The sequence below is a fragment of the Drosophila obscura genome, unplaced genomic scaffold (assembly GCF_018151105.1).
Source record: "Drosophila obscura isolate BZ-5 IFL unplaced genomic scaffold, ASM1815110v1 contig_29, whole genome shotgun sequence".
In the NCBI taxonomy this organism is placed as follows: Eukaryota; Metazoa; Arthropoda; class Insecta; order Diptera; family Drosophilidae; genus Drosophila; species Drosophila obscura.
In genome coordinates, this window is record NW_024542816.1 from 1,530,293 (window position 1) to 1,545,973 (window position 15,681).

Below are 15,681 nucleotides of genomic sequence, written 5' to 3' on the forward strand. Positions count from 1 at the left end.
GCTCGGAGTGCTGCCGTGCTACCCGCCCAGAGGGGTTTGCTGCATATCGAAGTCTGATCCCTGCCTGATAATTGCACAAAACACAATTATAATGGGACAGGACAAGACAGGACAGAACAGCACAGGATAGGAAGAGGCACAGGATAACAGGAGTTGGATAACGAAGGGATGCCCGCCCGCCGCAATACGAGAGCGTCCATCAGGCGGTAGACAAAGGGAATGCGCTGCTGACGCCAGTCGTTCGTAGCTCCCCACTTTCAGTCCCTATCCGTGTATCCCTGTCCCAGTTCCAGTGCCAGTGCCAGTTCTCATTCCGGTCGAGGCCAGCTGCGTCATTCAGTCGTTGACTCCTCGCCGAGCGTTGGCTCAAAGAAGCGACTGCGTCGCCATGCTGATTACCAGGCCAAACCCAGGGCCGCAGCCCATTCTACTGCTCCATCCACCAGTGTTTACCCATCAGCATCAGCAGCAACAGCAACAGCAGCAGCATCAGCATCGCCCCCACGCCTGGGTGCACTCTTCCATCCATCCATCCATTCATCCTTCTAGCCGCCCGCCCATCGTTTGTTGGCGCCACTTTGTCGCGACGCTTTTTATAATTGAAGCAAATTGTTGGTTGAGTTGGCATCCACACAGCTCCTCCTCCTCCTGCTCCTCTTGCTTCCCCTCCTGTTGTGGTGGTGGTGGTGGCGGCACTGCTGCTGTTATTGTCCTGCATTCTGTTGAACGCCTTCTACTCCATCTCCAGCTACAAGCTTCAAGCAGAGAGCAGTCGAGCGCATTCCTTCTGCTGCTTGCCTCCCATTGTCGCATTCCAATAACGAAACAATCATGATGAGCTCTAGATATTTACCACAGCAATAGACAATCCCAGCACTATGGCTAGTTAGCGCGGCACTGACTCAATGGCTGACTGACAGACCGACTGACTGACTGACTATAGATAGATATGAGCAAATAATCAAATGAATGTTTACAAATGTATTCCTGACTGCTCTGAGGAGATTCATGACTGCCTTGATCAAAGTCGTGAAGTAAAATCGATGCACGGATCATTTGTTCTTGCTGCCAACCGATTCAAAGCGAAGTCAAAACTTCAGTAAGCCAATCAATGGCCCGAGGCCAGACATTCAATCAGCTCTGGACAGCACCTCCAGCTGAATCGATGTGCAGATGTCAAATCCAATCCAATCCAATCCCATTTTGAGCGCCTGCAGGACACAATCGCCATCGCCATCGCCATCGCTATTGTTGTTTCACTCCATCTGGAGCTGGTTAAGCGAGCTAATTGAAATGGAACTCGGAGGCTTAGGTGTTGCCACCACCACCACCACCTCCTGCTCCTTGGGGCGTACTGTGTGCTGTGCACTGCACTGTGCAGGTGTGATGGCTGCCAATGAGAGCCTTGAGCTTGCGGTTATATCAACAAGGATACGTCGCCTAAGATGGTGTGCGCACCTCAGTCGCGTCCTGTGTTTGATATGGTGTCACCTTCGGGCTCACCGCCGCCCCCCTACCACCATGGCCCCTATTCAATGATGAACTCAACCCCAAACCCCAAACCCAAAACCCAAACCCAAACCCATTCCCATTCCTTTTCATCATCGTTCATATACATATAGATATGTATGTATGTTTGGTCCATATGGTAAAGTTGGGTTCCCATACGGCAGTGGCAGGGAGTTCCACTACAAACGCCGACTAGTTCAATACCCTCGCCAATGCAGCTGTAAAAGAGTAGAAATAATTTTACAAAATTATAATTAAATAAATATTGAATAATAATAAATTATTTAAAGAAGCTTAATTGAAGACTTAATTTTTATTTTTAATTTTTATTATACGAATTGAATTAAATAAATTTTAAATTTAAAAAATTAATTTTTAATTTTTTATAATGAATTATAATTAAATAAATATTAAATAATAAACCATTTAAAGAAACTTAATTGAAGAAATAATTTTTAGTTTTATTTTTTATTATAAAAAATTATGAATACATAAATATTAAATCATAAATTATTTAAAAAAGCTTAATTGAAGAATTTGTATTTTCAATTTTGGCATACGAATTTTTAAAAACTGTATTATTAGAAATAATAAAAATAAAAATAGTTTTTAGACATCATTTAATGGGAATCCCTAGGAATCCATTGTTCAGCTCAAACCGCCTGTAGAACTTTGTAAGCGACTCGGGCAGTGTATTGTAAGTGTGTTCGACATACTACCTGTTCTCTCTCTCTCTCTCTCTATGTTGGTGTGTGTGTGTGTGTGCATTGGCATTGGTGTAGGTGTAGGTGTGTGTGGTTGGGTGCGGGTCACTGATTGTTCCGACACCAACTGGTATTTAAAGGATCCAAACAGGATACGGCCAGCAGTCCCTCCAGGAGCCACAGCGCCTGCCCATGCTCTGGTGCAACGGAAGTCAGTGCTTTTGAGGTTTAGTCACGCTTATGTCCTTAGCCCATACGTCGCATGTCGCACAACGTGTCCGGGGACCCCCGCCGGGGGACTCCTCCACATGTGTGATAATACCTGTTTGGACTGTTGCCACTCGCCTCGAGCCAGCGAGCCAGCGATCCAGGGAGCCAGAGAGCCAGAGAGCCAGGGACTGTGCGTTGTTTTCACGCCCCTTTGGCCGGGGCAAGCGAGCGTGAGGCAAGCAAATTACAATGATGCTGCTGCTGCAGACAACCCCTACCCCTACACACACACACACGCAGCTCCTCCGACAGAGGGACCTCTGGTGCAACTCATTTAGTAATTTGTGTGTGTATTCGAGTGTGCGTAGGGCAGGGGGATTGGGGGTTGGTGGTTAAGGACTTTGGAGCAGGATTTAGTCCAGTCAACTGACTTTACTCAGCTAAATGAGATTTTGTGGTGTGTAATTTGAAAATTGTGAAATTACCCAACACTGGGCAGCAGTCAGACTAGGTCCTGCGAGTAGCAGAAGCTGTTTAGAGCCCCTTGAGTGACTCGGCATCACTAAAACTGACTGAAAGGTCACCATACCCATCCTTACTCCACATTATCGCTGGATTATAATCCAGGATAATTATCCCTTAAAGCTGCCACAAATTTCGAGGCAATTCAATTGAATGCCAAGCAGAATGCTAATGCCAAATGCCACGGCATTAGGCAACAGAAAGAGCCCCAAAACCAAAACCCAAATGCAAAACCAAAAGCAAACCCCGTGACCCAACAACAAAAGCAACTGAAAAGCAAACCCTTCGGGCGCCCTCGGTCCACTGAAGCGGGTCCGGGCCGGGATCGCCCATAATTCAAAGCATAAAATCCAATTTTTGTGATTTCTCGCACCTCATCACGAAGGGCTAAACAAACTTGGCTCGATGAAAATTTGGGGTCTCGCGCCCCTTCTTATTTATTTAGAGCATAACTTTGCCCCGTGCCACCCACCCACTCTCTGCCACACTGCCCAGCCCACACTCTGCCCCATGGCCATATTGTTTTACATCGTTTTGGGTAAACGTAAACGAATTGGGCGTGTTTCAGGGCCGGCCCCCGCGGCAAATTCATCTTTTGCGGTGCGCTGCCAGTCCTCACTTCACTCTGTTGCTTGTTGTTTTTTACCCTTACAATTATTCAGAAAGGTTTCTACCTTACAAAAGACAGCAGCAGTAGCATTCCAAGGGACATAACATAACAGATGGTATGTTATCTTACAGCTCTCGCTAACAGCCAGTCAGCGCTCGCTAACAGTTATCTGTTATCGCTCTCTGAGAACTGAATCACGCTCGCTCTCACGATCCACGCGGCTTTCGATGATTATTATTACAATTCAACCAATATCACTTCGATTTCGCAAGTATATTTATATACCTTTGTCTATTTTGAACGTAGAAAACTGCAGGAAAGGTAGTGCAAAATATGGGTTTACTCTTTACCTCTGGATGGAAGAGAGGAGCGAATAATATTCCTCTCAAAAAATGTACACTGTACAGAGTCTGTACACTGACAAGGTCGGGTTCGGTATGTTGACACGTTGCAGCATGAAAACATTCTTTGAAAATATGTACATGGGGATAAGTAGGCCTGTGGTTATACTGCCTGGACTATGTCTGGGGTCACATACTTTATTCATTCATACCCACAGTCTCCCCACATCGACATACATCCGTATTAGATCGGCACAAAATTCTTCTTTTTTGGCTACATACAAAACAATTGTTGTTAATGTTGTAAATTAGCGTTTAAACGTTCGTTGGGCTCATCCGTGTCTGCGCGAAACTTAACTCAACATTTACCCAATCTAAAACGAACCAATCTCTCCTCTCTCCCACTCTCCTTGTCCGCTGTGCATCATCCGGCAGCTTCCAGGCCGAAACGCAGACGAGGCAACAGAACAGCGACCATGCAGAATTTGCACATGAATCACCGCTATGCCCTGCCCCAGCGGATGGCACCCTCTGGACGCAAAATATTCTTCAGCCCTGTCCATGCTGGCACGGAGTCGCCCAACCACAATCGCAGCCAGAGTCAGAGCCAGAGCCGAAGTCAAAGCTTCAAGAGTCCGTACCAGTCACAGTCAATTGTATCATCCGTACCCGTACCAGGCGTACTGCAATCGGGCCAATCGCAGCAGCAAGATGGACAACTTTGGGGATCAGCAGTTGCAGTTGCAGATGCAGATGCCACGGAAGGGGGAATACAATTTTGGTCGCGCTGGAGAGCCGTGTTTGTGTCCGCCACTCTACTATACACGTGCCCATGCCAGGGACTGCAGTCTGGGCGGCGGCATTGGCGACTCCAAGCAGTGGCGCTCCAGAGCCCGTACATGCTTGCCCCATCCAACGGATCGCTGGACCAATCTATCAGCAATCCAAATCTAGTCTCCCAGGTCAAGTATCCCATTGTGCCATTGTTCTTCCGTCCCTCGGACAATCTCTGGACGACGACCCGCCCCAAGCTGAATGAAGCCGCTGTTGCCTGCACCATGAAAGGCACCACAGCCACACACTCTGCCCGAGGCATCGCTCGGACATCGAAAGACATGGACTTCACGCTGGGCCGCCTGGTGGCCAAACCCACGTGGCGTGCCACTTCCCTGGCCGTTGGCCAGCATCAGCCAGAGCCGAAGAGCTACCAGCTGAATGCCGCGGCGCCCGTGTTCCAGCCCGGACTTCGGGGATCGCAGGTATCGGCGCAGGCACCAGCACCACCACCACCAGGGAACTGCACTTAAGGGACTCAACCTACCATGAGCATGGGCCTGGACGGATTCACTGGGCCGATGGCGCAGCGCCACTTTGGCACGCGTCAGAGCAAGCGCTACAACAAGCAGCCATTGCCGGACCTATTCGGCTCGGTGATGGCTCTGATGAGGGACAGCAGTCGGTCCGTCAGCTATCCGGAGATCATTAATACGCTTTCGTTGCGCCTCCACCGACCGGAGGTGGAGCTCAAGCGCCATGTGCCACACACTTTGCAATTTGCCGTGCAAAATGGGTACCTGAGCAAGCAGGGCAATCGGTACACGCTGCTCTCGAAGATGGAGCATCTGGAGATAATGCGTCGCAACAAGGAGGCCGCTCTCCGGGCCAAGGAGCTCGAGAAGGAGCCCCTCTCCTGGCGCAAACGTTAGAGGGATGTGCCAGAGGCGAGAAGCGGAGACCGGAGACTGGTGACGGTCCGCTTATGCCGCCATTCCATGCTCGTTGAAGACGCCTGCCAAAAACCACACACAAACACACATACACACAAACACACACATATTCTGGAAGTTCAAATGTTAGCTAGTTTCAATGCCCCGCGGGTGCAAGTCATATAGTGTGGTGTATAGCCGGACGAGCCCCACCCTTTCCCCACCCCAGACCAAATTTGTTACCTCTGTACCACGTCACGTTACGCATGCCGCAGTCTGTGGTCCGCCCATAGTTGAGTAGAGTACCCGGCCCCGGTTGACAAAAAACCATTCGTTACGTTTGTGATATGCAGGAGCTGATTTTTGACCTTTTTGGGCTTACATATTAATTAAATTTTAGTTTATTAAATGAGATTAAGTTGTTAGTGTTTGTAATGGGATGGGAAAAAGCTTGTGCGAGGCTTTCGCAGAAAGTTGAGAGCTAATCAGACTGCTTGATCAACTGCTTGAACGACTGCTTGAATGAATGCGTAACGAAGACAAAAGAATGCGAATTGAAGAACAAGTGCGATCATGTTCGGCGTGTAGAGGAAGCAAAGTAGAAGACGTTTAAATGTGGAATATATACTCGTATGTATGTATACGTAATATGTTGTGCAAGACTAGAACGGGAGTTGGAGCAAAATTAAATCGTCAACTCGGCCACTCGAGAGCTTTCTGGATCGTGAGAGCGAGGCGAGCGTGATTGCGTTCTCAGAGAGCGCTAACAGTGAACTTTAGGGCTGTTAGCGAAGAGCTGTAACCGGGCTGTTATACTCCAGTTGTAACAGCCCTGTTGCCTAGTTAGAGCTGCTGCCCTGTAAACGAATGAATTGGACTCATTTAAGCAAAGTGCCGCGAATGTAATTGAAAGCGAATAAAAATCCCAGTGCCTTGCATTCTAATGTACTGCAATTTTGACTGCAAATTTCTGAGTGCCTCTGGCATACGTATACGTATAGATTTTTGCCTGAATCTGCGCCCAAAATTTCTGCAGCCATGACAAATGTCCAACAATTACGAAATCGCCCACACAGAAAAACACACACAAACACACCCACACACCCACACACAGTTGGCAAACAAAATTTATAAAATTTTGCGTTGACTTGTGGGGGGGGGAGGGGGTTGGGGAGAAAATTGAGTAAATTTGCAGTCGCTTTTTTCTCGCTTCTGCGGCTCGCCGCTGCTGCACAGCTGGGGCCACCGCCCCCTCGGACTTCATTTGCCATACAGTCGAAATTCATGAGCATGCTCAGCGGGTTTCCAGCCCTGACCACCAGGACGATGATGATGATGATGATGTGGATGTGGATTAGGTTGGGAATGGGGCATGGGGCATGGCATGGCCATGATGACAACATGTGTGCCTAAGCGCCGACTATAAACTGCGTGGCGAACGGACCCCATCGGACCTATGACGCGGCGGGTGGCAGAAGGGTTGATTACTCCTCGTGGGGGGCACAGGGGATGCACTCTGTTTGGTCACACGGATGAGTCAGCTGGCATAAGCTTCATTATCAAAAAAAAAAAACATACATACATACATAAACATATAAGGGAATAACTGTAAACCCTTGAGAACAATTGAGATGCCAAAAGAGAGGAATATGCCCCATGCCCAAGGGAGTTTGCTGCGAAAGAGCATCCGTTAGTCGCTTTCGAAGCGTTTGGCCTGGCGACTCTGTTTATTCCTTTTTATAAACATTATGAAATTATTGCTGTCGCAGGCACAACCCAAGCCCCAAGTCCACCCACAGCCACAGGCCATAGATAGCAGCAACAGTGTGCCACCTCTCTGGCACTCGCCCTGGCACTCCCTCTACCGTTCAGGGCCATTTTCATTCTCCACTATCGTCTATGATGCAATCACCCCCACCACCCCCCAAACACATGCAGTGATTGTCCACTTTGGGGGGGTGGGGGGTTGTCCGAAGAGTTACTGTTTTGGGGTGGTAGCCATTGAACCAGAGCCATCGGAACCGCCCAATAAACAGAGCCAGTAATAGCCCGGCGCCACTGGGCCGCATTCGCTGCAAAATGTTCACCTAAGCGAAAGGACACCATTAAACATATACATATATATATACAAATGTATATTTAAAATTGGGAAATGCGATATTTGGAATGGAAAATTGTAGGCACAGGCCTAGGAAACCAGACGCCAGACTGTGTTAAGTCCAAAAGGCAAGTAACAGCCCAGTGGCTGCACTTTCAGGGGCGAGTAGCGAGTAAAGTGGCAGTGGAAACAGGAAAACAGGAATAGGAGTAGCAGTGGGAATAGTGGGAATAGGAGCAGGAATAGGTAGGTGTAGGATCAGCACAGCAGTTGGAGAGTGAGAGTAGGGCAGACGGCGGGCGTTTATCCTTTGGTCGGGCAGGCACAGGCAGGCACAGCCATGCAGCCATGCAGGCATGCAAATCGATTGATGTTGATTAGCATAAATTGTCTGGACCGCACTGTGCAATGAATAATTTCGGTGACGCTGACATGCCACGCCTCCCAGCACACATGCTGCACTCGTATGGGATGGTGCCTGGGGGCAGGCGTGGGGCGTGTGCTTTGTGCTTTGTGCTTTGTGCACTGGTTGCAACTTTCGCCATAATGCAATTTTGTTTTGCTTAATTTGATAGGCGTTGTCAGCTGCCGTATGCCGGCTGCCGTCTGCCGGCTGCTGAGCTGGCAGTCTGTTGATGGTCGCAACGGAACGGAACGGAACGGAAAGTTCGGTATGCTCTGATAGGAGACAGTACGACAATGGTGCGGATCGTTGTGCCATCTGGGCAGCAGGAGAGTGACAGGCCAGGCCCGGCAGGCGGTGCAGTGGTCTGGCTGATTGGACGTGTTTCGAGTGTGTTTGCTGTGGTGCAGAGGCTGGAGAGGCTGGAGAGGCTGTACAGGCTGGAGAAGCTGCACAGGCTGGACAGGCGGATGCGTGGCCATTGTTACTCGCATCCACGGGCTGTTATGCGGTGCGGACAAACCCCCAGCCTGTGATCCCTATTAAAGTGTTAAGCAAACATTGGCAAAATAAAAGTTGCCTCGGCAGATACTGCTACGCCGCACTTCAATTCCTCACTGAATTTAATTCTCTGGTGCAATTCCCTGGTGCAAATAGCTGTAAGTACTACGCAGATGCGGGGCATGCTGTGGGGAGCTGTGTGCCATGAGTCAGCCAATGTGACGGCGAAGCAAGTTCCCCTGGCCATGGGGATACACTGACCAATTGTCATGGCAAACTACTTGCCTGAGATTTGTGCCCCCTAACTAACAAGACACAAACACACAGCCATGTGATTGAATGGGTGTGTGTGCGGGTGTGTGTGCGGGTTTGTGTGTGTGTGGGGTACACTTAGTGCGAATGTAGAACAAGCCCCACTCACGCCTCTCGTTTCAGGAGCATGCGGTGCGATGCAAAGTTTCCCTTTTCCCCCATTGAAACATCTTTTAAGCAGGGAAACTTTTCTCATAACATGCGAGCGAGCACCCACATGCCGTCGCGACGAGGCAGGCGGCAGGCAGGCAAAGACAAGCCGCACAACAATGGAGCAGAGATACAGATATGAAAGGAACAGATGCAGAGAGAGAGAGAGATACAGCAGGAGCACTCGCCCAGCGGCGAAATCTTATCAAACTGACATCATTTTCATTATGTTTTGCACTTGCACACAGCTTCGACTAATGGTGGAGTCAGGCTGTGTGTGTGTGGCTGTGTGGGTGGCTGTGTGCTGGGGCTCCCCCTTCAAGATGGTAATGCGGCATTCGCTTGCACACTGTGTGCCAAATTATAGGCAATCCGCAAGGAGGGAGCACACAGCAAAGCACACACGCGATACGAATTCCGCACACATGTGTGTACAAGTACGAGGGGGGTGAGGGAGAGCGTTATCTGGCTGCCAATAACTGCAAATTAGATTAGTAACGCCCATCGTCGAGTGGTGTTGGGGGCTGTGGGCCATCGACTGCTGACCATCCACACACAGCTCAGCACAGCTTGAGCAGCATACACAGGCCACAGGAGAGGCACGCAACCGTCTGGCAGCATTGCGTGTGGCTGTTGATAAATCTCAGCCACAAATCGTTGGACAATACTCGCCGCCACGCCACTCCGCCACTGGCAATCCCCAGGATGCCAATGCTGGCCATTTGCTCGCGAGACCAAACCAATAAAAAGCATAAAAACTTTTTCGCTTAGCGCTCGCCATTATTATTTATTATTATTATTACGTATTATTTGTGTGCGTCGCCTGAGGATCGATTCAGTCGGCAAACAAACTTCGGGCAACTCGAAAAAGATGTGGCAAATTTTTGGTATGCATTTATGGGCGTATCAATGCAACTATTTGGGGCACAAAATACGCCACAGATTACTGGCATTCGTTCTACTGCGAATCGCGCTTGCTTTCGCTCTCTGATTTTTGTTGCCAACGATCGATAGCGAGCGCCGCTCTTTGTTGCGTTGCAGACATTTGCAGGTTTGAGAGACTTCCGCTGGCGACTTCCGCTCAATGGGAAATCGCTGACGACAGGCGTCGTCGTCGCCATTAATGTCCGCTGCTCGTGTCTCTCTCTCTCTGTGTATATGTATATATTCAGTTTCTTGGCTCGTTTGACCAGCCGGAAACGGCGCCCAGCCACTTACACGCATCGCCGAGGCCGGAGCCGGGGCCGGGCCAGGGTCCGATCTGATGGTCTGATTGCGTTGGTTTGGTTTGGGCGGCATTGGGGATTGGCCATTACATTTCCCGCTAATCGTAAAATAAATTATTTTCCATGTGTGTGGATGCGGACAGGATGCTCTCTCTCTCGCTCTCTCTCTCTCTCTCTGCGTTTGCCTGACTTGGAGTCATAATTCTTGCATCACTCCCCACTGAGTGTATGTGTGTGGATGGGTGGCTGGCCACAAAAGTTTCAGTTAATTGCTGCGGAGAAGGGCGCTCTGTGGACGAACTTTCTCTGGCCACAACTGGCTTTGGCTGGCTTTAATTGTTGCCAGTCGGCCCTCATTTGGAGCCGGGCCTAATCACTGGCGCCGGATTAGCCAAAAGTTAGCTGCCCTCCAAGTGCTGGGAATGTGCGCAGCGCTTGCCAACACTGTCAGTCATAATTAACACTGGCCAGCACAGCCCGGCACAGCCCTGGCCACGCACATTCCGACATTGAGTCAAATAATACGTGAGTATCCAGCGAAATGGAAATGAAACAAAAGTTTTGCCAACCCACCAGGACTGAGACTTTGTCTGGTTGTGCTCCAAGGAGGGGGGGGGGGGAGTACCTGGCAATGACAGTTAAGGATTTTATGGGGCAAAAGTAATTGGGAATGCGCCGCCAAATATGCCAGCTCTGCCAGCTACAGTCGAACCGAGATAATACCCATAAGGGTCAGGCATATACTCCCACTGGTTAATGGAGTCCCAGGCAGCAAGTGTCTGTTCGCTTATGGGAAATTTGTGCAGCGTAGCAAGGGATCTGCATGAACCTCAGTGCAGGCCTTGGGATCAAAAAGAGCTGGCGGCATTGACTTTGCTTCATATATAGGATTGCCCTTCCATATATGTAAATATGGCATGGAGAGCATAAATTGATGAGAGAGAGCTTCACTTCACTTTTGGGGCAACTGTTGAAGCTGCCCTCGCTGTGCGATTAATGCGATTGCACTCGAGAAGATTTCAATCAGGTTGCGGTTACTGTGTTATGCACTGTACAGAGACCTCCTCCCCCAGCCCCCTTGCCACTGCCGCAGTCAATGTGAAACTTCCTGCTATCTAAATTCCTTGCGACACGTGCCAGACACAACAACAACAGCAACAGCAGGAGGAGGAGCAGCAGCAGCAAAGGACAATAGCAATGATGGCCCGTCGTCTTCTTGCTGAGGGCCCTATGCAAATTCTGAAGCGCCTGTCGCAGATCCTTCTTTGTGCCCATGTCGTCATCGGCATGGGCATCGAGGCATCGAGGCATCGTGTCCCCCGCATTTGTACTTGATTACCCATACTTATCCGCTTACCCGCAGCATCCGCAACAGAAGCAGCAGCAGCAGCAGCAGCAGCGAGAGAAGCAGCAACAGCAGCAGCAGCAGAGGAGGCGGATGTAGGATGGCCAACTTTAAATGCAAATCGATACTCGTCTGCCTGTCTGGCTGCCTGCCCCCCTGCCATCGCCCACCAGCTCTAGCCAGCCAGCCGTCTCGACAGGCCCCTGTGACTGACTAACTGACTGTCTGGCGCAGATTCGAAACCTGCTCGTAAAATGAACAGGAAACGACCCAGCGAATGCTACCCAAAATACCAAAATGAAATCTATTTCATGGACAAATGTTTTTCCATTTGCATTGCCTGCAAAAGTCCCCCAGAAAGTTCTGCCTTACAGGGTACACATGGAACGAGGCCATCACCGATGTTGCGATTTAGTTGCGGGCCAAACGAATCGAAATGGAAACCGCCACGAAAGGTGACTGGGAGTGGGCCACAAAGGGCTTAAAGACGGCGACAGACAATCTTAATGGGGGGCTCGACTGTGGACTAACTTTGGCGCACCAAAACACACAGAGAGAGAGAGAGAGAGAGAGAGAGAGACAGAGGGGAGCATCTCCATTTCGTAGCCAGCCAGCTGAGCGGCAAGTGTCACTCATCAATCTAGGCAAAAACTTTCGATTTTCGAATTTGAGGCGATAAAGTTCTCCGGCTCCAGTTCCGTTTCGCTGGGTGTCACCGGGGTGCCACTAGAGGTGCGGCAGAATGCTGCCAAGGGGCTACAATCGACCGACGAAGCGCAAGCTGATCCCCCACCTGTTCAGCAACATCCTGCAGGTGGTGGCCGCAGCCGATCGCCCGCTGACCCAGCCCGAGATCGTTGAGGCCGTGGCCGAGCGCCTGGATCGCTGCGACGAGGAGCTGAAGCGCCAGATCACAGTCGGCCTCAACGATGCCCTTATCTACGGCTATCTGCGGATCAAGAACCACCGCTACTCGGTCGTGCCCGATCGCCTGGACCCCAGCGAGCGTCCTGCCACGACCAGCCCTGTGCCAGCGAAGACATTCGGACCCGGCACCGGCACTCGCGCCCGCAGCGGCTGCAGCGCTCTGTCTCCGATCGCCTGGATACCATCGAGCCTGCTCGTCGTCTGACAGCGCGGAGTGGGACGATCAGAGGGTGCCCGAGCGGCGCTCCAGTGCAGCCATCGTCCCGCAATCGGGCCCAGAGCCGCCATCCGAAGAGAGCTTAGCGTATCCAGGCGGCAGCCGAAGTGCCCGTAGAGACGGCCCCTGAGGCCATTTCCAGGCATAGGTTGCGGTCCAGCCAGAGCAGGAGACCCAGCGAATTAGAGTGAGGCGGCATAGCCTTCCCCCTCCCACCAACCACCCCCCAGTGATTAAAATAAATTAAGTGCAACAAAATTAAACAACAGAGGAACAATAGAAATAGGAGCTGCATACAAAAAGATGTTGCTATTCCCTCTTGCAGAAATAATTTAAATAAAAAAAATATTAATTATAATAATAATAGTGTAAATAATTTAAATACAAAAAAAAAATAATAATAGTGTAAATAATTTAAATAAAAATAATAATAATTAATAATATTATAATTATAATAATTGAAATACAAATTTAAAAAAAATAATAATATTGTAAATAAATTTAAATAAAAATAATAAAAATATTGTAAATAATGTCAATAAAAATAAAAATAATTAATAAAATAAAAATAACATAATAGGATAAATTAAAAAAAAATAATAATAGTGTAAATAATAATAAAATAAAATAATAATAAATGGGTAAATATAATAATTATAGATAAATAATTTACGCTTAAAAATGGAATTTTTGAACATCTTCAGGAGGGTAAACATCAACTTGGGCACATTTTCCCATTTAATATTTAATAATAGTGTAACAAATTTAAATAAAAATAATAATAATTAATACTATTATAATTATAATAATTGAAATAAAAATTTAAAAAATAATAATAATGGTGTAAGTAATTTAAATAAAAATAATAATAATAATAATAGTGTAAATACTTTAAATATTCGCTTATTAATTAAATGGAAAATTGAACAATCTTCAGGCGTGAATTATGTATATTTAAGAGTGCCCTACTCATGCCAAGTCGAATTCCGATTAAACCTAACACAGGGCAAGCGCATAGATTTCATTCCAACACAGACACACGAAACACACGAAACACAAACAAAGACTCGAATCATTACACCTTCAGAGCTCCACAGTTCAACAGTTCAACATTTGGGAGTATATATTTAGTTTGAAAAGTTTCCAAATTTAAACCAAGTACGAAATATTGTGACGCGACGCAACGCAACGCAACGCGACTCGACCCGACCGGCACAATGTCATCGACACGGAAATCTTTGCTCAGTCAAATTACCCAAATTCTTGTGGTTGGTAAGTGCCAGGCAGTTGGTCATGCAAGATCCAGGGATATACATATTACCACTCGCAGGCTATACACTCCGCTCGTATACGGTGTACGAGGGCCAAGGCCCCAACCGATTCACGCGCCACACAAACCTCGGGCACGAGCTGACGCGCTGGATGAACCAGGCGGCCATCAGGCGGGGCGAGCGGATGCTGGCCCGTGATCCGTCGCAGCGTAGCGGCGGCATCTGGCAGAGCGTTATGCCAGAGCGACTGACGAGCCGCGTGAAGCGTGACCCTGCCCCAGAGCGCAAGGTGGAGGTGGAGGCCAGGCCCATGGCGCCAAAATAAAAATGTTGTGAAGAGCGCTCATGTTGATCCTTACTGGGAGGGGGAGGGGCAGGGAGGAATGGGAGGGCTTGGCAATTAGGTAAATCATGGAATGCTTTGTAATTTGCCACATGCCACATGCTGCATGCAGCAGGCAGCTCTTGGGCTCTGGGCCACTGACAGCAATGGCAAATTGCGTTCATGGATATGGCATTATGCTGGCTGGCTACCGGGGCTTCCTGCACCATACAAAACGGATGCTAGGATGGACAGACATTGCAGTTGGACTTGGAGTTGGGGTTGGAGTCGGGGAACAACTTTCGGCAAATGAACTTCAATGGTTCTCTGGCTTAACACATCCTGGAAGAGTATCCTGCAGACAGGCGGCATTCGGCAGGCGGCAGGCGGCAGGGCAGCGTCAGGTGTCTGCTGGCTGAGGTCTCCTAGAGGGGCGGGGTCGAGTCCTTCGGCTTCGGCTGCTGTGTGTGCATGCATGAGCATTTATAAAGCTGCTGCTGCTGCCTGGCATTGTCCTTGCTTAATTGTCTGCAAGGACAGCAGCAGTAGCAGGGAGCAAGGAGCACGGAGCACGGAGCACGGAGCAGGGAGCAGGGAGCACGGAGCAGTAGCTGCAGGGGCTGTAGCTGTAGCTGTAGCTGGAGACTCTCTGGCACACTGGCATACCCAGGTTGACAACAAGAAGTGCTGTCCTGTGGCCTCCAACAGTTGCATAATTTCTGCAATTGTCTCTGCTTCCCCTCTGGCTCCTCCTGCTGCCTGCTGCCGCATGCCATAACTTGGACCCCGCCTCGGATACACATGTTCGCATGTCCTGACAGCATCTCCAGCAGTTCCAGTGGCAACTTGGCAAAACTTTCGACTGTAAATAATTGTCAGCCACTCCACTCCACTCGGTGCTCGGTGCTCGGTGTGGCTCTCATGCCAAAAGAAACTCAACCGCAAAAATGTTCTGCAGGCTTTGGCTCCCTCCTGCTGCTCCTCCTTCTGCTCCTCCTTCTTGTACGGTTCCTCCACATTTATGGTTATTTATATGCTCTGTGTGGATTAGGTTGATCCCTGGCCCCAGTCCCTGCCACAGACCCACCTTCACACTCCCCAGCAGAGACGCCTCCGGCCATTTGCTGCAGCTCCAATTAGTTGTCGTTGAGGATAAGTGTCATGCCCGCTTTTTGGGTTGGGGCCAGCTGCTGCTGCTGCTCCTCCTGCTCCTTCTGCTGCATTTGCATTTCCATTTCCATTCCGTTGCTGATCTGCCGGCACTTTTGGACCCTTTATCAAGACTCTGCCTGGCTGCCTGCCCTTCG

At 49.3% G+C, this 15,681-nt stretch overlaps 3 protein-coding genes across 3 annotated transcripts; all 3 read left to right on the top strand.

Moving 5' to 3' along the window:
- The first annotated feature begins 5,218 nt into the window (after window positions 1–5,218).
- Window positions 5,219–5,665, top strand: LOC111075946. The gene has a single exon (XM_041594536.1). It carries the CDS (start codon window positions 5,219–5,221, stop codon window positions 5,600–5,602), a length of 384 nt encoding a protein of 127 aa, XP_041450470.1. The 3' UTR covers window positions 5,603–5,665.
- Window positions 5,666–12,255: 6,590 nt separating this feature from the next.
- Window positions 12,256–12,769, top strand: LOC111075950. The gene has a single exon (XM_022369487.2). It carries the CDS (start codon window positions 12,380–12,382, stop codon window positions 12,767–12,769), a length of 390 nt encoding a protein of 129 aa, XP_022225179.2. The 5' UTR covers window positions 12,256–12,379.
- Window positions 12,770–13,971: 1,202 nt separating this feature from the next.
- LOC111076069 lies at window positions 13,972–14,389 on the top strand. The gene is made up of 2 exons (XM_022369671.2): window positions 13,972–14,053; window positions 14,112–14,389. The coding sequence occupies exons 1-2, from the start codon at window positions 13,999–14,001 to the stop codon at window positions 14,375–14,377; spliced, it is 321 nt and encodes a 106-aa protein (XP_022225363.2). The 5' UTR covers window positions 13,972–13,998; the 3' UTR covers window positions 14,378–14,389.
- Window positions 14,390–15,681: the final 1,292 nt, after the last annotated feature.

Excerpts from the sequence above, each read along its gene's own strand:
- LOC111075946 (XM_041594536.1), top strand. The coding sequence starts at position 5,219 with ATGAGCATGGGCCTGGACGGATTCACTGGGCCGATGGCGCAGCGCCAC.
- LOC111075950 (XM_022369487.2), top strand. The coding sequence starts at position 12,380 with ATGCTGCCAAGGGGCTACAATCGACCGACGAAGCGCAAGCTGATCCCC.
- LOC111076069 (XM_022369671.2), top strand. The coding sequence starts at position 13,999 with ATGTCATCGACACGGAAATCTTTGCTCAGTCAAATTACCCAAATTCTT. Across the intron at positions 14,054-14,111 it reads TACCCAAATTCTTGTGGTTG|GCTATACACTCCGCTCGTAT; the intron begins GTAAGTGCCAGG and ends TACCACTCGCAG.